Consider the following 25421-nt stretch of genomic DNA (forward strand, 5'->3'; position numbering starts at 1 on the left):
TGTCCAAATCATGCTGAAGCATCTCTTCATCCTCCTCACAGCTGGGCCTACATTCATTTTTGTGAATCTTTTTCACTTTACAAACCGATAGAAACTTTTACAGTCAGTTTTTATGTTCCATGCTAGCTAACTTTCACACTCTATTTTTCCCTTCTTAATCAATCCCTTAGTCCTCCTTTGCTGAATTTTAAACTGCACCAAATCCTCAGGCCTATTGCTTTTTCTTGCCAATTTGTATGCATCTTCCTTGAATCTGATAATATCTCGAATTTCCCTTGTAAGCCATGGTTTCGGCACAATTCCCTTACCATCTCTTGCACCAAACAGGAATAAACAACTTCTGGAGTTCACCTATTTGTTCTTTAAATGCTTGCCATTGCCTGTCCACTGTCTTTACTTTCAGTAATGTTCCCCAGTCGATCATGGCCAATTCATGCCTCATACCATCATAGTTACCTTTATTGAGATTCAGGACCCTGGTCTCAGAATCAACGACATCACTATCCACCTTGACAAAGAATTCAACCATATTATGGTCACTCGTCCCCAAGGGTTCTCTCACAACTAGATTGCCAACTAATCCTTTCTCATTGCACAACACCCAGTCCAAGGTGGCCTGTTCCCTTGTTGGTTCTACAAGTTATACAAGCCAGTATAACTGATTGAAGGAAATCAGGAAGGCTTATGGAATGTTGGGCCTTATTTCAAGGGGGATGGAGTATAAGAGAAGGGAAATGATCTGATTTTGATTCTGAATCTATCATTAAAAATGAGAAGGTGTGACCAGAACTTACCATGTGAATTTAATTTGCTACTCACACAATCATTGTCTTCATGAGACCACTAGAAATAAAAACAGGAGTAGGCCATTCAGCCACTCAAGCCTGCTCTGCCATTCAATAGGATCCTGGCTGAGCCGACATTCCTCACATCCACTTTCCTGCCCTTTCCCCAAAGCCTTTGCTTCTATTCCTGATCAAGAATCTAACTATCTCAGCCTTATATATACACAAGGACTCTGTCCCCACCGCTCTCTGTGGCAAGGTGTTCCAAAGACTCACACCCTCATCTCAACTTTCCCGCCTTAACACCATAACCCTTGATTCCCTCTCTGATTAATAATCTGTCTATCTCAGCCTTGAACATGCTGATCGACCCAGAATGTACAACTCTCTGCAGTTAAGAATTCCGGAGATTCATTACCCTCTGAGCAAAGAAATTCCTCTTCATCTTAGTCTTAAGCTGATGCCTCTTTTTCTGAGACTATGCCCTCTGGTCCAAGACTCTCCCATGAGGGGGAACATCCTCTCAGCATTTACCCTGTCAGGCCCCTTAATAATCCTCTATGTTTCATTGAGATTACATTTCATTCTTCTAAATTCCAACGAGTGGAGTCCCAAATTGTTTTAACTTTCCTCATGACAATCCCTCCGTACTGGGGATCATCCTAGTGAGCTTTCCCTGAACTGCCTCCAATGGAATAATGACGTTCCTCAAATATGGGGAATCAAAACTGCTCACAGTGCTCCAGATATGGTCTCACTGGTACCTTGTACAGTCGCAGCAAGATTTCCCTGCTCTTATACTCCATCCCCTTTGAAATAAGGCCCAACATTCCATTAGCCTTCCTGATTTCCTGCTGCCGCTGTGTGCTAGCTTTCTGTGTTTCGTGCACAAGAACCCGCAAGTCCCTTTGTGTTACAACTTTCTTCCATTTTTCTCCATTTAAATAATACTCTGTTCATTTGTTCTCCCTTCCAAATTGAACAACTTCATATTTTCCCACATTCTGCTCCATTTGCCAACTTTTTGCTCACTTACTTAACCTATCAAGATCTCTCTGCAAACTGTTTCCCTCTCGCAACTTGCCTTTCCACCTATTTTTGTCATCTGCAAAATTGTCTACATTTGCTTCCTTCGTCCAAGTCACAGTAAGAAGTCTCACAACACCAGGTTAAAGTCCAACAGGTTTATTTGGTATCACAAGCTTTCGGAGCGTTGCTCCTTCATCAGGTTCATACAGTCCATTTGCTCCCTTCATCCACGTAATTTATATATATTCTAAACAGTTGCGGTCCCAGCACTGATCCCTGTGGAACCCCACTAGTTAGAGGTTGCCAACCTGAAAATGAACCCCTTATCCCCACTCGCTGTTCCCTGCCCCTTTGACAATTCTCTATCCATGCCATATACTACTTCCAACACCACGGACTTAACCATCTTATAACTTAACCTCCTGTGAGGTATCTTGTCAAATGCCTTCTGGAAGTCAAAAGACAACATATCTACTGGTTCCCCTCTATCCACACTGCTTTAGACCTTTTCAAAAAACTCTAATAAATTATTCGGACATGATTTCCCTTTCATGAATCCGTGCTGACTCAGCTTGATTAGATTATGACTTTATAACTGTGCCCCCATTACATCCTTAATTGATTCCAACATTTTTCCAACAATAGATTCCTTGGGTGGATGGAGCTATTACAAGGGGGCATAACTATAGGGTTCATGGTGGGAGATATAGGAAGGATACCAGAGGTAGGTTCTTTACACAGAGAGTGGTTGGGGTGTGGAATGGACTGCCTGCAGTGATAGTGGAGTCAGACACTTTAGGAACATTTAAGCGGTTATTGGATAGGCACATGGAGCACACCAGGATGATAGGGAGTGGGATAGCTTGATCTTGGTTTCAGATAAAGCTCGGCACAACATCGTGGGCCGAAGGGCCTGTTCTGTGCTGTACTGTTCCATGAATCTATGAATAGATGTTAGGTTAATCGGCCGAAAGTTACCTGCTTTTTGCCTCCTTCGCTCTTTGTATAGCGGTGAGACATTTGCAGTTTTCCAATCCTCCGATACTTCTCCAGAATCAGAAAGGATATTTGGAAAATGACAACCAATGAATCCACTATCTGTGTAGCTACTTCCTTTAGGATCACTCCGGTGTAGTCACCTCCCTCCTCAGACACCCCTGACGGACAGCCCAAACATCTCTGGTTCCCTGACGCCAAACCCCCATCTCTCTCTCTCCCCGAGTCCACAATGTCACCCTGATTGAACAACACTCGCTGACTGGACCAGGATGGCTTTCTGAGCCCAGCAATAGTGAGAATGTTTGTGGACACTATAGGTATGCAAGAGCTCCCAAAAGAGCTGGAACTATCACAGACAATGGGTCTGGTAAAGGACAGGCATTTATCCAAAGATCAGTGTTAAATTTACAAGTTGTGTTTTGGTCTTGGGATACCTTGACAATATCACAGCTGACCTGTCATTTCTACAGGAGTGTGGGATGCCACACCTCAGCACTTACAGTCCATGGTCATGATGGTGGTCTGATTGATCTGATCAGGAGGACATGATTCCTGTTCCTGCAGCCTGGATATTCTGCTGTGGAGAGGGAACTTCACCATCTCTGATGTTGTGGAGGTGATGGGCAGTCACCTCCTCATATCAGACGTATTGTACAAGAATGCTCCGCTCTGGTTATTCACTGTGTACACCCCAGCTCAAAACAGCAAGCGACCGGCCATCCTTCAGCAGCCCACACTGCTGCTGGTGAATTCCAGGCCAGTCACTCTGGACAGTGACATGAACATCATCGATATAGCTGGACGATCCAGCAGTGCCAACAGCAAACTGTGTGTCACATCCAGTCTCATGATGAAAATTGTAAAAGACCCAAGCTGCACAATGTCTTTAGCAGCCCAGTTGACAGAGTGCCGCACAGATTCACCCACTCGAGGCCAGACGGATCTGCCCATTCCAGGATAGAATTCCTGTTTTATCCCAAGTGTTCACAGTGAGATCGAATGATATCAGGCAGGTGTAGAGATTCTGCTTTCGTTATATAGGACATTAATGGGACCATATCTGGAGCACAGTGAAAGGGTGGAGATCCTTGGAAGCCCTCTTTGATGTAGATTGTGAATAGCTGAGACCCAAGCACTGATCTTTGTGTTACCCCACTAGTAACAGGCTGCTCACCTCAAAATGAGCATTTATCCCTACTCTCTCTTTTCAGTGAGTTAATCAGTTCCCATGTACATATACTGGCATGTACTGCATGCTAGTACATTCCACCAAATTTCTTCTGCTTTAAAGTTATTTACTAACCTTTTGTGTGGGATCTTATTAAAAGCTTTCTGAAAATTTAAGTACACCAGATCAACCAGTTACACCTTATCTATTCTGCTGTTACATTCTTCAAAATCTCCAACCAGTTTGTGAAACTGATTCCCTTTCATAAATTCCCATTGACTGCGCCCAAATTCACCATTATTTTCTCAGTGTTCAGTTATTACATCATTTGTTACAGATCCTAGCATTTTCCCTCTGACTAATGTCGGGCTAACAAGTTTTTCATTCCCCATATTCTCTCCCTTCTTTCTTAAACATTGGAGTTACATTTGCACCTTCCAATCTGCAGGAACAATTCCAGAGTCTGTAGAATTTTGAAAGATAACCACCAATGCATCTACTTTCTCTCCAGTCACTACTTTCAGCATCTGAGATAGAGACCACCAGGTCTGGGGAAATTTATCTGCTTCAAATCTCATTCATTTCTCTATTTGTACTATTCTTATAAGCATCAGAGCATCTTGTAGTTCCTCATTAATGCCAGTCACCTGATCCTCCATTATTTATGGGAGGTTTTTAATGGTGATCATTGACATTTGGACAGATTATTGAGAAAGTCTGTGTGTTCTGCCTTGGTCATGTCATCTAACATGAGGTTTGAGGTGTGTGTGAGACCAGTGCCTGGAGCTGTGAGGTAGCAACCTAACCAATGCACCACTGTGCCACCTCTAAAATTATTGTGTTTCTTTCAAATTATGGAATCTTATGACTTTATCCTCTTAGTGAGTACTTAGGATTTCCTGTTGATTCATGCTTACCTAGTTCATTATTTATGTGTAAGTTATATAGTATTAATTGTTCGCTTCATTGATTCTTTAATAGAAAAATTATTCCTCACTTCACCACTTGCTCTTATTCAGGGTCCTGGGGAGTCAGAGCGTATCCCGACAGGCACTGGGAGTTAAGCAGGGTACACCCAGAACGGGACACCAATCCATCGCAGGGCATACACTCACACACAAAAACTAAGGGGCAATTTAACATGGCCAATCCACCTACCCGCACACCTTTGGAGTGGGGAGGAAACCAGAGCATCCGGAGGAAACCCACGCAGACACAAGGAGAACGTGCAAACTCAACACAGACAGTGACCCAAGGCTGGAATTGAACCCATGTCCCTGGAGCTGTGAGGCAGCAGTGCGAACCATTATGCCTTGGTGCTGCCTCTAAAATTATTGTATTTCTTTCAAATTATGGAATCTTATGGCTTTATACCCTTCTTTAGTAACTGGGATTTCAAATTTGCTCTGTGCACCAAAAAATATTGATTGTTCCTATTCTGAATCTAACAAAATATGGAGCCTCATCCAATATTGTAACAAATTTGGGGTCTGGTCTGGTATCACACCGAGAAACTGCAGAACCCTAGGGGAGAGAGGGATCTGGATGTCCTGGTTTAAAAATCACAAAACGTTAGTCTGCATGTACAGCAAGTAATTAGGAATATAAATGGGATGTCGGTGTTTATTGTAAGGAGAATCAAGTATAAAAATTGTGCCTGCAGGGGTACAGGGCCTTAGTGAGGCTGCATTTGGAGTAATGTGCACTATTTTGATCTCCTTACATAAGATCATGAGATCATAAGACACAAAAACAGAGGGAGGACATTCGGCTCATTGAGTCTGCTCTGCCATTCAATGAGATCAGGACTGGTCTGATGTGATAATCCTCCAACTCCATTTTCCCACCTTATTTCCATAACCCTGATTCCATTATTGATTAAAAATCTGTCTATCTCAGCCCTAAAGATATGTCCCAGCCTCTACAGCTCTCTGCGGTAAAGAGTTCCAAGGATTCACTACCTCTGAGAGAAGAAATTCCTCCTCATCTCTGTCTTAAATGAAGGGGCTCAGAGCCTCGAAAGCTTGTGTGGCTTTTGCTACCAAATAAACCTGTTGGACTTTAACCTGGTGTTGTTAAACTTCTTACTGTGTTTACCCCAGTCCAACGCCGGCATCTCCACATCATTAAATGGACAACCCTTTGCTCTGGGGATATGTCCTTTGGTCCTGGACTCTCACACAAAGGAAAACAACCTGTCAGCATCCAAGCTGTCAAGCCCCCTGAGAATCCTATCTGTATCATTCTTCTAAACTCCAATGAGTACAGGCCCATCTGACTTAGCCTCGATTGATAAACATATCCCTCCATATTTGGAATCAATCTAATGAACTTTCTCTGGACTGCCTCTAATGCTGGTATGTCTTTTCTGAGGTAAGGGGATGAAAACTGTATTCCAGGTGTGGTCTAACTCGTCACTTGGACAGTTTTAGCAAGACCTCCCTATTTTCATACTCCATTCCCTTTTTAATAAAGGTCAATATTCCATTTGTCTTCCCAAACACTTGCTGAACTTGCATGCCAGCGTTTTGTGATCTTTGCACAAGGATCCCAAATCCCACTGTGCTGCAGCTTTCTGCAGTCTTTCTCTATTCAAATAATATCCAGCTCCTTTATCTTCCCACCAATGTGCATAACTTCACATTTTCCTGCATTATTTTTCATCTGCCAAGCTTTCACGCACACACTAATTTTTTTTAAATCCCTCTGTAGACTCTCATCCTCACCACTTGCCTTCCCACCTATTGTTGTGCCATCCTCAAACTTAGCAATAATACATTCACTTCCCTCATCCAAATGATTAATATAGATAATATAAGAAATTACCATTGAATTAGAGACTGATTCCTTGGATGAAGGCGGTTATGTTATCATGAAAGCCTGAGCAGGTTTGGCCTATACCCATTGGAGTTTAGGAGAATGAGAGGTGATCTTATTGAAACATAGAAGACACTGAGGAGACTCGACAGGATTGATGCTGAGTGGATGTTTCCCTTGCGATGGCGTCTTGTACAATGGACAGTTTGAAAATGAGCAATCTCCCATTTAATACAGAAATGAGATTTTGTTTTCTGTCAGAGGGTGATTTGTGTTGGAATTCTCTACCCCAGTGAGCGGTGGAGGCCGGATCACTGACAATATTCAATCAGATCAGTCATGATCTTGTTGAGTGGAAGAGCAGGCTCGAGGGGCCGAATGGCCTACTCCTGTTCCGAATTCTTTTGTCCTTGGAATTGATTTTTTGTGTGATATCTTACAGACTCGGATTGTGTACAATCTGACCAGTGACATCTACACGATGCTTCACAGAGATATCACCTCCCACCCACTCTCTGCAGCTTTCTCTCCTCCACTTCTGTCCCCTCTCCCTCTCTCCTCAACCTTGACCTTCCCTCCCACTCTTCTTCTCACAGTCTGTCTTCCCTCTCTCAAATTCTCCTTCCCCAACCCCACTGTCTCTCTCTCCTTCCTCTCCCTGTCCCTTATGCTCTCCTCTACTCACACACCCTCCCTTCTCCCCGCTAACTTCTTTCCACCAACATTCTCTCTCCCCTTTCTCCCTCCCCTCCCGCTCTCCGTTTGTCTCTCCCTCTTTAATTCCTCTCTTCTTCTTACCTTGGGTGGCACGGTGGCACAGTGGTTAGCATTGCTGCCTCTCAGGACCCGGTTTCGATTCCTGGCTTGGGTCACTGTCTGTGTGGAGTCTACACGTTCTCCCCCACGTCTTCGTGGGTTTCCTCCAGGTGTTCCAGTTTCCTCCCACAGTCCGAAGGCGTGCTGGTTAGCCGTGCTAAATTCTCCTTCAGTGTACAGGCGCCGAAGTGTGGTGATTTTCACACCAACTCCATTGCAGTGTTAATTTAAGCCTACTTGTGACAATAATAAACTTGAAACTCAATCTGTCCCGCAATCTCTCTCCCATTCCCCACAACCATCCCATCTCTCTGCCAGGCACTCACTTGTACCTCCTGCTCCCTGACCCTGCTCCCCACCCACTCTCCCTCAGCACCTTCCCACTCTCCCCCATCTACGCAAAATTTCTCTCCACCTCACCTCCTATCCCCTTCCCTCATCATTCTGCAATACTTCTCCCCCTCACTCTCCTCTCTTCAGACGCTCTCCCCTTTCCCTCTCTTCCACATTCTTCCCTGCCCCTCCTGCTTTATTTCCCATCCTGTCTTTCACACGGAAGGGTCTGTTTATTTCTTCAGAATAAACTTGAGCACGACTGGTCCAAAGTAAATACTCCTTTATTTAAGCGTCTTTTATAAGCATTTTACAGAAAGCGAAATAAAGATTACTTTTGTATAAGCAGTCTCCAGCTGCACTAACAACTTGTTTCTGTGACCATGAGTAAGCTTCTGTACATTGTACTTTCAGAGAATACAACTAAGTCTCCAGGCTAGACCCAGAATTTCATTCTGATGTGACCAAATTAGCTGAAGTTAGCTTAAAGCACAGCACAATTAGTTACATTAGGCAGAAATACCTTAAAATGAAGCGTTTTAACTGGGCAAACTATCTAGAAGATCCCACAAAACACTCTCTCCTCTCTCTGACTCTCTCTCACACCATCCTATTCTTCCTCCCACGCTCTTGCTCTCATTAACTACCCTCGTTTCTCTTTCTCACACTCTCCCACTTTTGTTTTCATGCTCTCTCTCACTCTCTCTGCCACCCTGAGCTCTGTACCCCTCCACCTTGATGTCTCACAGCCTCCCACACGACCTGCCTTCCAGATGCTCCCTCTTCTCTGCCCTTTCTTTCTCACCCACTCTCCCAATCCCTGTCATCTGCTCTGCCGTTCTCTCTCCTGCTTCCACTCAAAACGTCCCACTCTGACTTGCCCTCTCCCTCATCCCGCTCTCTCTCCCTCTTTATCCTCCTGCTCCCTCCAGTCCCTCTCATTACTTCCTGTTTTCTCTCTTCCCAACTGCACCCCTCCACCTCCTTCTCTTCCCCCTCCCTATCTCTCTGTCACTCACCCTCTCCCCTCTTCCCTGCCTCTCCTTTCTGCTCTCTTCCCACTCCTCTCCCCTCCCTCTGGCTCCATGTTCCCATCACATTCCTGCTGTTTCTCCCCGACCCCTCACAAACCTCTCTCCTCTCTTCCTCACTCCTCACACTCTCTCCCCTCCCCACCCCCTCTCTCTAAATCACTGACTGTGTTATTGTAACTTTCCCCCAGCTCCAGCCTCTCTGACTCTGGATCCGAACACAGCGAATCCCGGGCTCATCCTGTCTGAGGACCGGACCAGTGTGAGACTCGGAGACAAACGGCAGCCGCTCCCTGACACCCCGGAGAGGTTTGATTCCTGGTTCTGTGTCCTGGGATCAGAGGGATTCACATCAGGGAGACATTACTGGGAGGTGGAGGTGGGGGAAAAGACAGAGTGGAGTCTGGGAGTGGCCCGAGAGTCTGTGAACAGGAAATGGGGAATCTCCCTGAGCCCCGAGTCCGGATTCTGGGTTGTGTGGCTGAATTCAACAGGATTGTTTGCTTCTGTGTTGCTGCGGATGGTGAGGCTGATCCCCGGATTTGGTTATTCAGCCTTCACCTCCCCCTCGCGGACCCGCCTCACCCCGAGTGTGAATCCCCGGAAGATCGGGGTTTTCCTGGACTATGAGGGTGGACAGGTGTCATTTTACAATGCGGACAACATGTCCCATCTCCACACTTTCACCCACACTTTCACTGAGAGAATCTTTCCCATCTTCAGTCCGGGATCGAATATCGGGAAAAACTCGGCGCCGCTGACAATCTGCGGGGTTAAAGGTCACTAACAGATCCATCCCATAATTTCACACCGTCTCCCTGCCTCCTGCCAGCTGTAAACTGATGGAACCTGTTCATATTGTGGTTATTATATAGGATTATAATTTACATTGGGGGCTCCATGGTTACATTTGTAAAATGATTCTTCAAACAAAACAATCTGAGAATCACTGGAATAGAAACAGTTTTTCTCAAAGATTCCACAGCTCATCATTAAATCCAAGAAGCAGAAACTCAACATGTTGTTTGTGTCGTCACTGAGTGAGGGGGCGGGGTTCTGGGGAATGGAGAAGCCGATTGGCCGGAGCTCCTGTCACTCTGAGTGAGGGGGCGGGATTCCGGGGTATGGAGAAGCCGATTGGTCGGAGCCCCTGTCACTCTGAGTGAGGGGGCGGGATTCCGTGGAATGGAGAAGCCGATTGGCCGGAGCTCCCGTCACTCTGAGTGAGGGAGGCGGGATTCCAGATCCTTGGAAGGTGATTGGTTTGAAATCCTGTCACTTTGAGCGAAGGAACAGGTTTCCGGGGAGTCTGAAAGCCGATTGGTCAAAGCGCCTGTCATTCAGAGTGAAGGGCGGGGTTCGCGAATACCGGAAATGGATTGGTCAGCGCTCCTGTCAGTCAGAGTAAAGGCTGCGGTTTTCCGGGGAATTGTAAAGCTGATTGGTCTGTGTGGCTGTCATTTCCATTGAGGGAGGCGGTTCCGGTGAGGGACTGTCGATTGGTCGCTATCACTGTCAATCAGAGAAGAAGCGGGTGTTCTTGGCATCGGGAACGCGATTGGTCACTTAGACTGAGGGAGGCGGGTTTCATGAAGCTTAGAAGGCGATTGGTTCGCGCTCCTGTCACTCTGAGCCTGAATACTGATTTCTGGGGAATCTGAAAGCCGATTTGTCAAAGCGCCTCTCAGTCATCGTCTGGGAGGCGGGATTTCGAGTAGTTCGTAAGGCGATTGGTTACAGCGTCTTTCAATCAGAATAAGCGGCGGGTTTCCGAGCAATGGGGAAGTCGATTGGTCAGTGTGACTTATGACATTGAACGAAGCGGTCCCCGGCATGTGGAGGCCGATTGGTCAGTGCTGCTGTCACTCAGAGTGAGAGAGGCGGGAATCCGGGAGGTCCGGAAGGGGATTGGCCGGATGTCAACTAGAGTCACGAGGGCGGGGCCTGTGCGAATTGGGGAGGTGGAGTGGCCGGAGCGCCTGTCACTCAACTGAAGGGAGGCGGGTTTGCGGAACGTTGGAGGTGATTGGTTGCATCTCCTGTCTCTCTGTGCGAGGAAAACCGGTTTCCGTCCTCAGCATTTGGGCAGTGAGTTTTTGATTTGATTTGGTTCATTATTGTCACATGTATTAGTATACAGTAAAAAGTATTGCTTCTTGCGCACTATGCAGACAACGCATACCGTTCATAGAGAAGGAACGGAGAGTGTGCAGAATGTAGTGTTACAGTCAGAGCTAGGGTGTGGAGAAAGATCAACTTAATGCAAGGTAAGTCTATTCAAATGTCTGATGGCATCAGGGAAGAAGCTGTTCTTGAGTCGGTTGGTACGTGACCTCAGACTTTTGTATCTTTTTCCCGACAGATAAAGGTGGAAGAGAGAATGTCCGGGGTGTGTGGGGTCCTTAATTATGCTGGCTGCTTTTCTGATGTGGAGATGCCGGCGTTGGACTGGGGTAAACACAGTAAGAAGTTTTACAACACCAGGTTAAAGTCCAACAGGTTTATTTGGTAGCAAAAGCCACACAAGCTTTCCGAAAGCTTCTGTGGCTTTTGCTACCAAATAAACCTGTTGGACTTTAACCTGGTGTTGTTAAACTTCTTACTGCTTTTCTGAGGCAGGGAGAAAAGTCAATGGATAGGAGGGTGGTTTGCATGATGGACTGGGCTACGTTCACAACCCTTTGTAATTACTTGCAGCTTTGGTCCGAGCAGGAGCCGTACCAAGCTGTGATATATCCGGAAAGGGTGCTTTCTATGGTGCAGCTGTAACAATTGCTGAGAGTTGCAGCGGACATGCCAAATTTCCTTCGCCCCCTGAGAAAGTAGAGGCGTTGGTGGGTTTTCTAAACTATAGCGGCAACATGGAGGGACCAGGACAAGTTGTTGTAATCTGGACATCTGGACACCTGGAAACTTGAACCATGGCGGCACGGTGACACAGTGGTTAGCATTGCTGCCACACAGTGCCAGGGACCCGGGTTCGATTCCGGCCTCGGATCACCGTCTATGTGGAGTTTGCACATTCTTCCCGTGTCTGCATGGGTTTCCCCCGGGTGCTCCAGATTCCTCCCACAGTCCAAAGATGTGCAGGTTAGGTTGATTGGCCATGCTAAAATTAACCCTAGTTCCAGGGGGATTAGCGAAGTAAATATGAGGGGTTAAAGGAATACGGTTTGGCTGGAATAATGGTCGGTGCAGACTCGTTCGGCCGAATGGCCTCCTTCTGTATTGTAGGGATTCTACGATTCTATATCGACTTCATCCCAGTTGATGGAGAGGAGCGTGTCCTCCACTACGCTTCCTGAATATCTCTTTGTCAAACTGTTTGCGTCCCTCCCACAATTTGCCTGTCCACCTATTTTTGTGTTGACTGCAAATTTGGCTACAGTTCATTCGCATTCTTCCTCCAAGTCATTAATATATATTATAAACAGTTGTGGTCCCAGCATTGATCCCTGTGGAACAGGTTGCCAACCTGAAACATAACCCCTTTTCCCCTCTCACTGTTCCCTGCCCATTAGCCAATTCTCTATCCATGCCAATATACTATCTCTAACACCATTGGCTTTAATCTTATGACTTAACCTTTTGTGAGTTACCTAGTCGAACGCCTTCTAGAAGTCCAGATACAACACATCTACCGTTTCCATTTATCAACTCTGGTTGAGACTTCCTCGAATAATGCTAATAAATTTGTCAGACATGATTTCCCTTTCATGAATCCATGCTGACTCAGCTTGATTAGATTATGATTTTCTAAATGTGCCCTGTTACTTCCTTAATTGATTCCAACATTTTTCCAGCAATAGATGTTAGGCTAAGCAGGCTACAGTTACCTGCTTTTTGCCTCTTTCCCTTTTTGAATAGCGGTGTCATATTGGCAGTTTTCCAATCCTCCGATACATCTTCAGAATCCAAGGATTTTTGGAAAATTACAACAAATACAGTTATTTCATTTAAGGTTCTCGGATGCAATCAATCAGGGCTCGGGGACCTATCTTAGCCTCATTAGTTTATCTGACACTACTTCTCTAGTGATGGTACATAATTCCTTCTCCCCCCCCCCCCCCCTTATTCTTTAGCATTAATGGGATGTTTCAAGTATCTTCCACTGTAAAGACTGATGCAAAATATCTGTTTAACTCCTCTGCCATTTACCCGTTTCGCATAACTATCTCCCAGATTCATTTTCAAATTGCCCTATGTTCACGTTGACCCCTCTCTCCCTTTTCATATATTTAAAGAAGCTCTGATTGTCAGTTTTTATATTCCTAAGCCTTCCTTTACAGCGAGCCTACACCGACAACACCCACCCAGACCCTATCCCCGTAACCCCATGTATTTACCCTCCTAATCCCCCTGACCCTAAGGGGCAATTTAGCACAGCCAATCAGCTTTCCCTGCACATCTTTGGAGTGTGGGTGGAAACTGGAACACATGGAGAAAACCCATGCAGATACGGGGAGAACATGCAGACTCCACACAGACCGTCACTTGAGCCGGAATCGAAGCCAGGTCCCTGGCGTTGTGAGGCAGCAGTGTTAACCACTGTGCCACCGTGCTGCCCATAGGAACGCCATTTCCATATCCCTTTAACTGACCCGTCTGCCCAATTAATATCAGGGTAGTTGAAATCCCTCACCCCCTTCTCCATCAATTATTATTCTGTTTTTTCACTCAATTTCCAATTGTGTCCTTATATTTCCTATTCCACATCCATTGCAGTTAATAATGTGATGGATCCCAAGAACACTCTGGGAACTGCCTTGGCATATTTTATCTAAGGCGCTATGTTAATGCAGTTAGTAGTCAATTTCTGTGGTCATATTGTAAACTTTAAGCCTTCTCCTAATGTTTACTGAAATCCGCTGCCCTTACTCCAGTCAACAGCACATGGCGTGGGAGTTCTGGGATTGGAGTTGAGTTGGTGACGAGAGCAGTAGCAAGGGGTTGTGTTGGTCCTGTGTCTTTACTGTAGAAAATCTTGTCGAAGTGTGAAGACAAATAGAGGAGCAACTCTACTTTCCGAGAATGTAAACTGAAGCAATTCCAATATCAAAGCATTTAAAATGATTTTGATTTGATTTATTATTGTCACGTAATAACATACAGTGAAAAGTATTGTTTCTTGCGTGCTATACAGACAAAGCATAGTGTTCATCGAGAAGGAAATGAGAGAGTGCAGAATGTAGTGTTACAGTCATAGCTCGGGTGGAGAGAAAGATCAACTTAATGCGTGGTAAGTCCATTCAAAAGTCTGACAGCAGCAGAGAGGAAGTTGTTCTTGTGTCGGTTGGTACGTGACCTCAGACTTTTGTATGTTTTTCCCAATGGAAGAAGGTGGAAGAGAGAATGTCCGGGGTGCATGGGGTCCTTTACCGAGGCAGCGGGAAGTGTAGACAGAGTTAATGGATGGGAGGCTGGTTTGCATGATGGATTGGGCTACATTCACGACCTTTTGTAGTTCCTTGCGGTCTTATTATTATTATTTATATTTATGGTATTATACTATTATATTATTCTTATTTATTTTTATATTATTTATATTAACCGGGTGTTGTGAGACTTCTTCCTGTGCCGACCCCAGTCCAACGCCGTCATCTCCACATCTTGCGGTCTTGGGCAGAGCAGGAGCCATACCAAGCTGTGATACAACCAGAAAGAATGGTTTCTGTGGTGCATCGGTAAAAGTTGGTGAGAGTCGTAGCTGACATGCCAAATTTCCTTCGTCTTTGGAGAAAGTAGAGGCGTTGGTGGGGCTTTCTTAACTATACTGTTGGCATGGGGGTACCAGGACAGGTTGTTGGTGATCTGGACACCTAAAAACGTGAAGCTCTCGACCCTTTCTACTTTGTCCCCATTAATGTAGACAGGGGCATGTTCTCCTTTACGCTTCCTGAAGTCAATGACAATCTCCTTCATTTTGTTGACATTGAGGGAGAGATTATTGTTGCCGCACCAGTTCACCAGATTCTCTATCTCATTCCTGTACTCTGTCTCGTCATTGTTTGAGATCCGACCCAGTACGATGGTGTCGTCAGCAGACTTGAAAATTGAATTGGAGAGGAATTTGGCCACACAGTCATGGGTGTATAAGGAGTATAGTAGGGGGCTGAAGATGCTAAAGATGAGGTTCAGATGTTTGAGCCGCTCAGGGAGCGCAGAGAATGCTCCAGATCATCATTGTCTGCTGCACCCTGCACAACCTTGTGCTACAGACGGAGAATGTCTTTCCTGAGGGAGCGAGATGTCTCCTGTGATGAGGGTAATAAAGTGGGTGGATCTCCCAGGGGCCAGGATGTCACTGAACCACATGCAGGGTCTATCCCAGGGGAATGATGTGGCAGACGGGCCCATGTCAATCTGATAGCTCCCAGATTCCAGACAGAGTAAGCTGCTGATACATCGATTGAATTTTTTTCTGTCCTTTGCTGGCTGGACGGCCTCAGGATATTTTTCACTTATTTACTGACATTATTTTCCTCTCATGAACCTTGATTTATGAGAGCAGAATTAAATTTCAGTAGTTACTGTCTTCCCTGCTGTGGGTTTGATACTTTGCCTGCACCAAACTGTTAAAATGCAGAGTCCTGATGCTAAATGCACGCATTAGGACCTTCTGTTCCCCCACAATCTCAGACACCTGGCAGTAGAATTGTGATTTCACCCAAACACTCACAAAGTCCGTGTGCACAGCAGCTTGGAAACAATATCAAATCTAAACTCACCAGGGATACACTCATGTTACCCTGACATCTGCTGCTAATGGCAGGGGGTGGGTGAACTGGCAGAGAGCTCTTTCAGGCAGAACCAGATGGATGGGCCCACAGGGAGGAGCAGCATGAGAACAACATTTGTCCCCTTGAAATCGCTGCTTCATGCAGATTGATTAGGGATGTTCATGTTCCTGCCCCTGATTGTCAGTCATACATCATAAACCCATATCCATTGATATCTTCATCATGCCAATGTGCTTTGAAGTAACTTTGTAATCCGCTCACTGAGAGTCCCTTACCTGCACTCTGTTCTTGAGGTGCAACCACTCCAGATCCTCCAACCGCAGAGACCCCTTGAAGTCTCAGTCCTAAATGGCGTTTGCTGAAGTGTGAGACTGTGATCTGCCATTCTGTCTCCCACAGCAAAGATAAACGTCTTTCCTGCCTGGGCCCTCTAGAGGCCTATTATTGCTGCTGATGCTTCACATCGATAGCCTGTCACTTCACAGCACGGTCCAGAACACAGGCCCATTCTACTCTCTCTCTCTCTCTCTTTCTCTCCTCATGCGCTTAAACCCCGATCCTTCAATGATGTCCACAGCAATTTGATTGCTTAAACCTTCATGCCAGGTCTACCAGGCAGATAAGCAAGGCACACAAATCTTCATGTGAGGTCTGAAAAAGACTTAGAAACGAGGAACAGGAGTAGGGCATTCGAGCCTGCTCTGCCATTTAATTTGATCATGGCTGATCCTCCTCTTGATGTCACACTCCCGTCTTCTCCCATACCCCATGATGCCTTTAGAGTGTAGAAATCTAACTATTCCCTTCTTAAATATGTTCAGTTATTTTGCCAACATGCCTTCTGTGGTAGAGAATTCCACAGGTTCACCACGCTCTGAGTGAAGATGTTTCTCCTCATCTCAGTCCTAAATACCCTTCCCCGTATCCTGAGGCTGTGAATTCCTGTGACATACCCCCAGCCAGAGGAAACAACATCCCTGCATCCAGCCTGCTCAGCCCTGTCAGAATTATATATGTTTCAATGAGATCCCATCTTACCTCCTGTGAATGGCAAGAAGTGGGGACTTCTTTGAAGGTTCACTGGCACGATGGGCCGAATGGTCTCTTTCCATTGCGAGATCATGTTATGATTTTTATATAATCTAATATTTGGATCAGATTAAATCCACATTTTAAAAGTTGTCTTCAACTGAAAATTGTTTTATGAGAAGAGAATGAATAGACTCTGTCTCAATTCCCCAGGTTTAAATGAGAGGGAGTTTGACACAGGGTAGATGCTGGAAGGATGGTTCCCCTGGCTGGGGTCTCCAGAACCAGGGACTTTAGCAGCTTGATGGTGATGTTCCTGGAATAATAATCCAGACTCCAACCAGTGGAGAATTTTCCCCCTGATTGCATTGAGTTGGCTTTTGCTGGGGCTCCTTGATGCCACACTGGGTGAAATGCTGCCCGTTTGGAGAGAAGCCACAGGAAATGAGTCTGTGCCTGTGGACAAATAGAAGCGACCTGAGGAGGGCAGCTCCACTCAGCTGGATAGCCGAGAGCCGGCATTTCACAGGAGGATGGTCTGATCAGTGGGACGATGAAAGTGAGGAGGGATAGTTCACCAGAGCCAACCCCAGATAGGATGTGTTTTCTGAGTTTGATGCAGTGTGTTTTAGCACTGTGGCAGGGATGGATATCTGGAACTAGAAATTGTGACAAAGATCACACGAGTTAATGTGAGGAGTCAGCGTTAATGTCTACTTCCTCTTCTCCAGGTAGAACCTCAATCATTTGTCAGTTGCTGAATCAGGATTTTACTCTGGGACAGAGTGAGGAGGCAACGTCCAAGTCTACCTCAGCCCGAAAGGGGATCAGAGCCCGTCCTGTTGCTGCTATTCTGAACCATGCACGAACTGTCTGGAAAACTGGGTTAAAGATCACCGGGCAGAATTTTACCATCTCATTGTGCCCATTTTATGGCGGGAAAAAGTCATCAAATCGGTCATGGTGCAACTAGTGGAAACTGCGCCCATTCCCATTTTCCCACCAAAAATATCAGCACGATCGGGACCACGCCCAAAAATCGTATATTTGCATTTTTTTGCATTCATCACAATGTAATTAGCGAGTTTCACTCCCAATCGTCCCAGCTCACCTCCTTAACCACCTCGTTCGCTGCAGCTGGAATCAGTGAGGAAAACACCTCAAGTATAACAGTCGCATTCAGAGATCAGAGAGGGTGAACGAGGAGGTAAGTCTCTGCTTTCAAATAGCTCCATGCTGCTGAGCGGGGGGTGGTTATTTCATGGCGGTCATTTTGCGTTTTGCACTGGGGCGGGGGGGCTGCGAGTGTGTGGAGGGGTTGCTGTTATTCACAGAGTTCAACTTTGGCCTCTCAGCATGGGCCCGGGTCTGAGTGCTGACCTCAGGTCTTAGTGCTGGCGGCAGCAAAGACTGTTGCTGGTGTGGGATGGGCTGGAAACTCTCTGAAGTGGCAGTGCTGCAGCTCGGGGCAAGCCTCAAGCAGCACTGGGGCCGTGACTGCATGGGTTCTGGGTGTGTGTTGTGAATGGGGGCCTGTGTATCCATGCTGGGGAGCTGTGGAGGAAATATTGGGGGCTGTGTATCCATTCTGGGGGCCGTGGGGGGTATGGAGAGTGTGTGTTGCTGGGGAGTATGGGGGGATATGGGGGGTGTGTGTTGCTGGGGGGTCTGTGGGGGGGTATGGGGAGCGTGTGTTGGTTGGGGGGGGCCTGTGGGGGTTATGGGGAGTGTGTGTTCCCGGGGGAGGGTTTGTGGGGGGGTGGGGGTATGAGGAGTGTGTGTTGCTGGGGTGGCCAATTGGGAATATGGGGAGTCATGGGTTTAGAGGCTTGGTGAGTTGCTGGGTGGTGAAGGAGCTTTGGTGATTACACCCACCGACTGGGTTACAAATTGGAAGTAGATTGTTTTTACTCATTCATGAGATGTGGGCATTTATAGCCCACCCCTTATTGTCCTTGAACAGAGGCTATTTAAGAATCAACCACATGCTATGGATCTGTAACCCCTGCAGGCCAGTGCGGGTAAGGATGAGCTGTGAATAATGAGCTGGACTCAACCACACCAAAGATTCACCAAGTAGCAAGTTACTGGATAGAGGTTGAAGCTTGGCACTATTTTGAAGACCAAGGATATCGTCCCCCGAGCCTGGGTAATATTTAACCCCCTTCCCCATAAACATCACAACATGACAGATTATCTGATCATTATCATGCTACGGATTTTAGAAGTTTGCTGAGCACAAACTGGCTGCTGCGTTCCAAGGAAGAGCACGCTTCAAGAAATACTTCATTGACTGTAAAACACTTTAAGGCATCCCTTGGTGATAAAATGTGCCTGCATTTTCTTGCTCTTTCCAGTTCAGTGAGAAACACTTTCCTGCTGTGCTGCTGTTCCTCCAGCAGGTGGAGTCGTGTGCGTTTCTGCAGCAGCCCAACCCATCCCAGAACCCTGCTGCACTCGCAAAGCTTCACTCATAAATATAGTCGCTGTTCTCACATAGGAAAATGCAACAGCCTTGTTACACACATCACCATCATCGACTTCAGAAAACGTAGTGGAGGACATGCCCCTGTCTGCAACAACGGGAAGAAGTCGAAATGGTTGAGAGCTTCAAGTTTCTAGGTGTCCAGATCACAAACAACCTGTCCTGGTCCCTCCTCGCCGATGCTATAGTTAAGAAAGCCCACCAATACCTCTACTTTCTCAAGGGGCGAAGGAAATTCAGCATGTCTGCGACACTCTCACCAATTTTCACAGATGCACCATAGAAAACATCCTCTCCGGATGTATCACAGCTTGGTACGGCTCCTGCTCCGACCAAGACTGCAAGGAACTACAAAGGGTTGCAAAGATAGCCCAGTCTATCACGCAAACCAGCCTCCCATCCATTGACACTGACTACAGTTCCTCGGAAAAGCAGCCAGCATAATTAAGGGCCCCACACACCCCGGACATTCTCTCTTCCACCTGTTTCGATCGGGAAAAAGATACAAAAACCTGAGGTCACATTCCAACCGACTCAACAACAGCTTCTTCCCTGCTGCCATCAGATATTTGAATGGACCTGCCTTGCATTAAGTTGATCTTTCTCTACACCCCAGCTATGACTGTATCAGTACATTCTGCACTCTCTCCTTTCCTTCTCTATGTATGGTTGCTTTGACTGTATAGTGCGCAAGAAACAATGCTTTTCACTGCATACTGGTACGTGACAATAAATCAAATCAAAATTAGATGGGTGAGTAGTTAATCCCTCTTTGCCACTGTTGGTTCAAAGAGGAATGCTGACCAGGAAACTGGGAGAACTCCCCCACTCCGTCTTTGGCGGTGAGATCCAAAACACACAAAATTGGAACAACCAGAGAATTATACACCTTAGAAGAGGCCCTCCGGCTCATCGAGTCCACAACTACACATGAGAAACATCTGAACTCCCACCTAATCCCATCTGCCAGCACTTGGCCCATAACCCTGAATATTATGATGTGCTGATCCAGATACTCTTTTTCAAGGATGTGAGGCAACCCGCCTCTACCACCATCCCAGGCAATGCATTCCAGACCGTCACCACCTTTTGGGTAAAAAAATGTTTCCTCACATCCCCCTGAAACCCCCTGCCCCTCAACAAGAGTGGGACATTCAGCCCATTGAGTTTTTTTTCTATTCCAATACAGTAAGATTGCCCCCGTGCAGCAACTCCATTTACCCGCCTTAATTACAGAATCGCTTTATACCCTGGCTGTTCCACAAGAGGAAGTTCCACATTTCCATTCCCTTTTTTATGGGATGTGTACATCGATGACTGCACCAGCGTTTGTTGCCCATTCCGAATTACCGTTGAACTGAGTGGTTTGCTGGACCATTACACAGGACAGTTAATAGTCAAACATATAGCGGTGGGGCTGGTAGGCTAGACCAGGTGAAGATGGCAGATTTTCTTCCCTAGGAGGTTGTGACAAATGGCTTTGGTTGGGGCGGTACGGTGGCACAGTGGTTCGCACTGCTGCCTCACAGCAGCAGGAACGCAGTTTCAATTCCTGTCTTGGGTCACTGTCTGTGCGGAGTCTGAACATTCTCCCCGTGTCTGCGTGGGTTTCCTTCCACAGTCCAAAAGGCGTGCTGGTTTGATGCAATGGCCATGCTAAATTCTCCCTCCGTGCACCCAAACAGGTGCCGGAGTGTGGTGACTAGAGGATTTTCACAGTAACTTCATTGCAGTGTTAATGTAAGCCTACTTGTGACACTAATAAAATACAAATCTATACTCCTGATTTATTGATGTAATTCTGTGGTGGAATTTGAACCTCTGTCCTGAGATTATTATCCTGGGTTTCTCTATGTCAGCTCTGGTGACATTACCACCATCTTCCCCATAAACCAAAGATTCCTGATTTCTCTCCTGAATGACAGAGCTTTCATTCCGAAGATGATTCCCACTTATTCTGGACATGGCCCTTGTCATCTATCGCCACCTGCCGCCTCCAGAGCAACATTACAGGCAGGAAGGTCACCGGGTTCCTGCAGTTCACAGCTCATTCTACCCAGTAAATTCCTCTCTACAATTGAGCTTCTATTTCTCTTTTCTCCCCTTCCTTCTTTCCCCCAGCCCTAAGGGATCCTTGCTGATCTTTCAATTCCCAGTTCCCACACAGGGTTTATACCCGGAATGTTAACTTGGCTTCTCTCTCCACCCGTGACTGAGACCCACACTCATCAGTTTACAGGAGGCAGGGAGACGGTGTGAAATTATGGGATGGATCGGTAAGTGACCTTTAACCCCGCAGCGGGGACCGAGGTTTTCCCGTCGCCATTCAGTTCCGGGACTGAAGATGGGAAAGATTCTCCCAGTGAAAGTGTGGGTGAAAGTGTGGAGATGGGACATGTTGTCCGCATTGTAAAATGACACCTGTCCACCCTCATAGTCCAGGAAAACCCCGATCTTCCGGGGATTCACACCCGGGGTGAGGGGGCTCCGCGAGGGGGAGTTAGCGGCAAAATAAACACTCTGTTCTCAGCCGAATATCCGGTTTATGATCTCTGCTCCAATCTCCCTTTCCTGTTCACAGACTCTCGGGCCACTCCCAGAATCCACTCTGTCTCCCCCACCTCCACCTCCCAGTAATGTCTCCCTGATGGGAATCCCTCTGATCCCAGGACACAGAATCAGGGATCAAACCTCTCCGGGGTGTCAGAGAGCGGCTGCCGTTTGTCTCCGAGTCTCACACTGGTCCGGTCCTCAGACAGGATGAGCCGGGGATTCACTGCGTTCGGATCCAGAGTAAGAAGTCTCACAACACCAGGTTAAAGTCCAACAGGTTTATTTGGTAGCACAAGCCACGAGCTTTCGGAGCACTGCCCCTTCATCAGGTGAGTGGGAGTTCTGTTCACAAACAGGGCATATATAGATATAAACTCAATTTACAAGATAATGGCTGGAATGCGAGTCTTTATAGGTAATCAAGTCTTAACGGTACAGACAATGTGAATGGAGAGAGGGTTAAGCACAGGTTGTCTCCAGCAAGGACAGTTAGTGAGATTTTGCAAGCCCAGGCAAGTCGTGGGAGTGACATGAACCCAAGATCCCGGTTGAGGCTGTCCTCGTGTGCGGAATTTGGCTATCGGTTTTTGCTCAGTGATTCTGCGTTGTCGTGTGTTGTGAAGGCCGCCTTGGAGAACGCTTACCCGAAGATCAGAGGCTGGATGCCCGTGACTGTTGAAGTGTTCCCCAACAGGAAGAGAACACTCCTGCCTGGTGATTGTCGAGCGGTGTTCATTCTTCCGTTGTCATAGCGTCTGCATGGTTTCCCCAATGTACCATGCCTCGGGACATCCTTTAGTATCAGGTGGACAACGTTGGCCGAGTTGCAAGAGTATGAATCGTGTACCTGGTGGATGGTGGCATCTGTGTCGATTATCTGGCACATCTTGCAGAGGTTGATGTGGCAGGGTTGTGTGGTGTCGTGGTCACTGTTCTCCTAAAGGCTGGGTAGTTTGCTGCGGACAATGGTCTGTTTGGGGGCATCTCCACTTCGGACCCAGGGTCAGAGAGGCTGGAGCTGGGGGAAAGTTAAAATAACACAGTCAGTGATTTAATTTTTTGCTATGATTAATTCAAAATCTTTCTCCTTTTTTAACATGCTCACTCGGGTTCTGAATTGCTGCCACTCGAGGGTTTAAACACAAGAGATCCGGATTTAAACCCGAGAATCACTGGAAATAGGAACAGGGTGAGGTGGATTGATGTTGATCACAGAGTGAGGAAGGAAGAGTCAGTGTGGAGTGAGGGTGAGAGATAACAAGAGGAGAGTGGTGAAGAGAGAGAGTGAGACAGAAGGAGGAGGCTGCCATTTCTCTGGAGATTGTTTCGTGTTTGTGATGTCCCTGGGTCAGTCATCCAGAGGCCCAGGCTAATGTTCTGCGGTCAAAAAACAAAGAACAAAGAAAATTACAGCTGCCCAACTGAACTAAAACCCCTCTATTCCCATCCAATATTAATATAATATAATATTCATGGGTTAAACGCCCCACCACTATACTGTTTGAATTTAATCGTAATGAATATATTTACAATATAAAGCTCGTCTCGGAAGATAGGAACTAGGAGCAGAATTAGGCCATTCAGCCCTTCGAGCCTGCTCCGCCATTCCATCAGATTATGGCTGATCCCTCCCTGGTCTCAAATCCACCTCCCCACCTGTTCCCATTTTAATAAACCCATTATTTTATCAGAAATGTGAAACCATTTAATGATTCAGACTCCACCGCGCTAAGGAGCAGCGAGTTCCACAAATTCACCACCCTCTGCAAAAAATAGTTCCTCCTCATCTCAGTTTTAAATCGACTGCCCCTCAACCTATACCTGTGACTTCTTGTGCGTGATTGCCCCGACCAATGAGGCAAATGTGGAACCGAGTAAGAAGAGTCTCAGTGAACAGGGAATTGAGTAGAGATGTTGCAGGATTGTGTTATTGACCATGTCAGTGGCTGTAGTGAGATTGGGGAGCAGGAGGAGAGACAATGTTCGAGATTCACTCTCAATGGGAGGGACATTTCTAAACATTGTTTCATTCCGGGTCTCTGCTTCTGATGAAAACTTGGTTAGATTCGATGACCGGAACTCTACCACCTCACCCACATGGAATCGGAGCGGGCGAGTGCCCAACAACTCTCCGTTGACCTCGGGCGGGAATTTCCGGTCTCGTCCGACCAAGCTTGTAAAATCCCGCCCAATGTTTCAGTTGTGGGAATACGGAGATGGATTTCAGGGATTAGGAAAGCTCAAGGATTTTGTAGCAAGGACAGAGGGTGAAGGGTGAGTATTTTTGGGAAGGTTTTTATGAAAGTGGGTATGTAAAGGAATTAGACATAGCATGAGGAGAGTGAACCATGGACAATGTGAGGCAGATGGAACACAGGAAAGAAAGATGTGAGAGAACAGTTTAGGGTGATGGGCGGTGGGAGAGGGGTCACTGGAAGAGGAGGAGGGTCCAATAGAGAAACAGTCTCACTAAATGAAACAGCAGCTCTTGTGGAATTTACAGCAAAGCCCAAAGACAGATGGAGTTCATCTCGGGAGAGAGGTTCTGTCCACAAGCTACACAGTATCAGAGTAAAACTCAGAGGGCAGCACTGCAGTGAAGTATTGTCCAAACAGCCATGATTTTAAAATGTTTCCTTCAATTTACAGAGATTGAATGAAAGACCAGAGACACCAAAATGAAGGAATACTGGGGGTGAAATTGGATTTTGGGGGAGACGCAAATTCAGTGAAATTGCAGTTTTCCATTGTTTGATAACTTGTCAGATATTCTGTCCAAGGAGGTGAATATCGGGCAGAGCGCAAAGAAGTGACTGATTCGCTGCCTCCATAGTACAAATTGTTGTGGTCGTTTGAAATTTCGTGAAATTTCGTCAGTTGATGGACAGAGGAGGAAAAGTCTCACCAACTTTACAGCAATATCCAAGTTCTGTATCACCAAATAGCTGTAAATAACTGAAACCAGATCAGAGGAAGTGGCTGAGAGTCTAGATTGAAGTGCGTGATAGCGGGTGACCCGGCAAATATTTATCTCGCAAACAACATCACAGAAATAAATGATTTAGTCATTATCACATTGTGCAGAGACTGAGTGAATATGATCAGTTTTGGTGAGTTATCCACGGATAACAGCACGGGAGCATAAAAGGCAGGATATATAAATGTAGTTCTTTGTTTTTGTTGTCTCTTCTAACAGTTTATCTTTACCTCCATGGTCAATTTGCCTGAATTCCTTTCGTCGCCATCTCCATCATGGTTCATTAAGCACGTTTACAACACTGCAAATCTGTGGATAACTCGCCAGCGATGTCGCGCTGCAGTCCACCTTTCTATCTTTCACCCCGCCAGTGGATTGGACGTTTCACAACATTCATGGGGCCGGCTATATTCACAGCCGGGTGTCCCTGGTGAGGGAGCATGCAGTGTCCATGGACACCATTGAAGCCTTCCACGTTCATTGGGCACCGCAAGGGCTGGGGCGTGTTATTGACCCTTTTAGTCACCTTAAGATTTGATGTTTTAAGTTTCATTTTTAAATATTATTTATTAATGTCACAAGTAGGCTTACATTAACACTGCAATGAAGTTACTGTGAAAATCCCCTGTGAAAATCGCCACATTCCGGCGCCTGTTCGG

At 46.4% G+C, this 25421-nt stretch overlaps 1 protein-coding gene and 1 long non-coding RNA gene across 2 annotated transcripts in view; both read left to right on the forward strand.

Moving 5' to 3' along the window:
* The window catches only part of LOC144497632 (uncharacterized), an 81866-nt gene extending 71883 nt beyond the window's left edge, over positions 1-9983 (forward strand). Inside the window, exon 13 of the mRNA XM_078219074.1 lies at positions 9170-9983. Coding sequence (XP_078075200.1) covers positions 9170-9765 — 596 coding nt within the window. The 3' untranslated portion in view covers positions 9766-9983. The remainder of the gene's footprint in view (positions 1-9169) is intronic.
* A 1045-nt stretch (positions 9984-11028) lies between these two features.
* Positions 11029-19980, forward strand: LOC144496811 (uncharacterized). Its single transcript, XR_013498428.1, has 3 exons — positions 11029-11245; positions 17479-17954; positions 18759-19980. It is a non-coding gene; the product is annotated as an uncharacterized LOC144496811 (long non-coding RNA).
* Positions 19981-25421: the final 5441 nt, after the last annotated feature.

The sequence above is a fragment of the Mustelus asterias genome, chromosome 8, assembly GCF_964213995.1.
Source record: "Mustelus asterias chromosome 8, sMusAst1.hap1.1, whole genome shotgun sequence".
In the NCBI taxonomy this organism is placed as follows: Eukaryota; Metazoa; Chordata; class Chondrichthyes; order Carcharhiniformes; family Triakidae; genus Mustelus; species Mustelus asterias.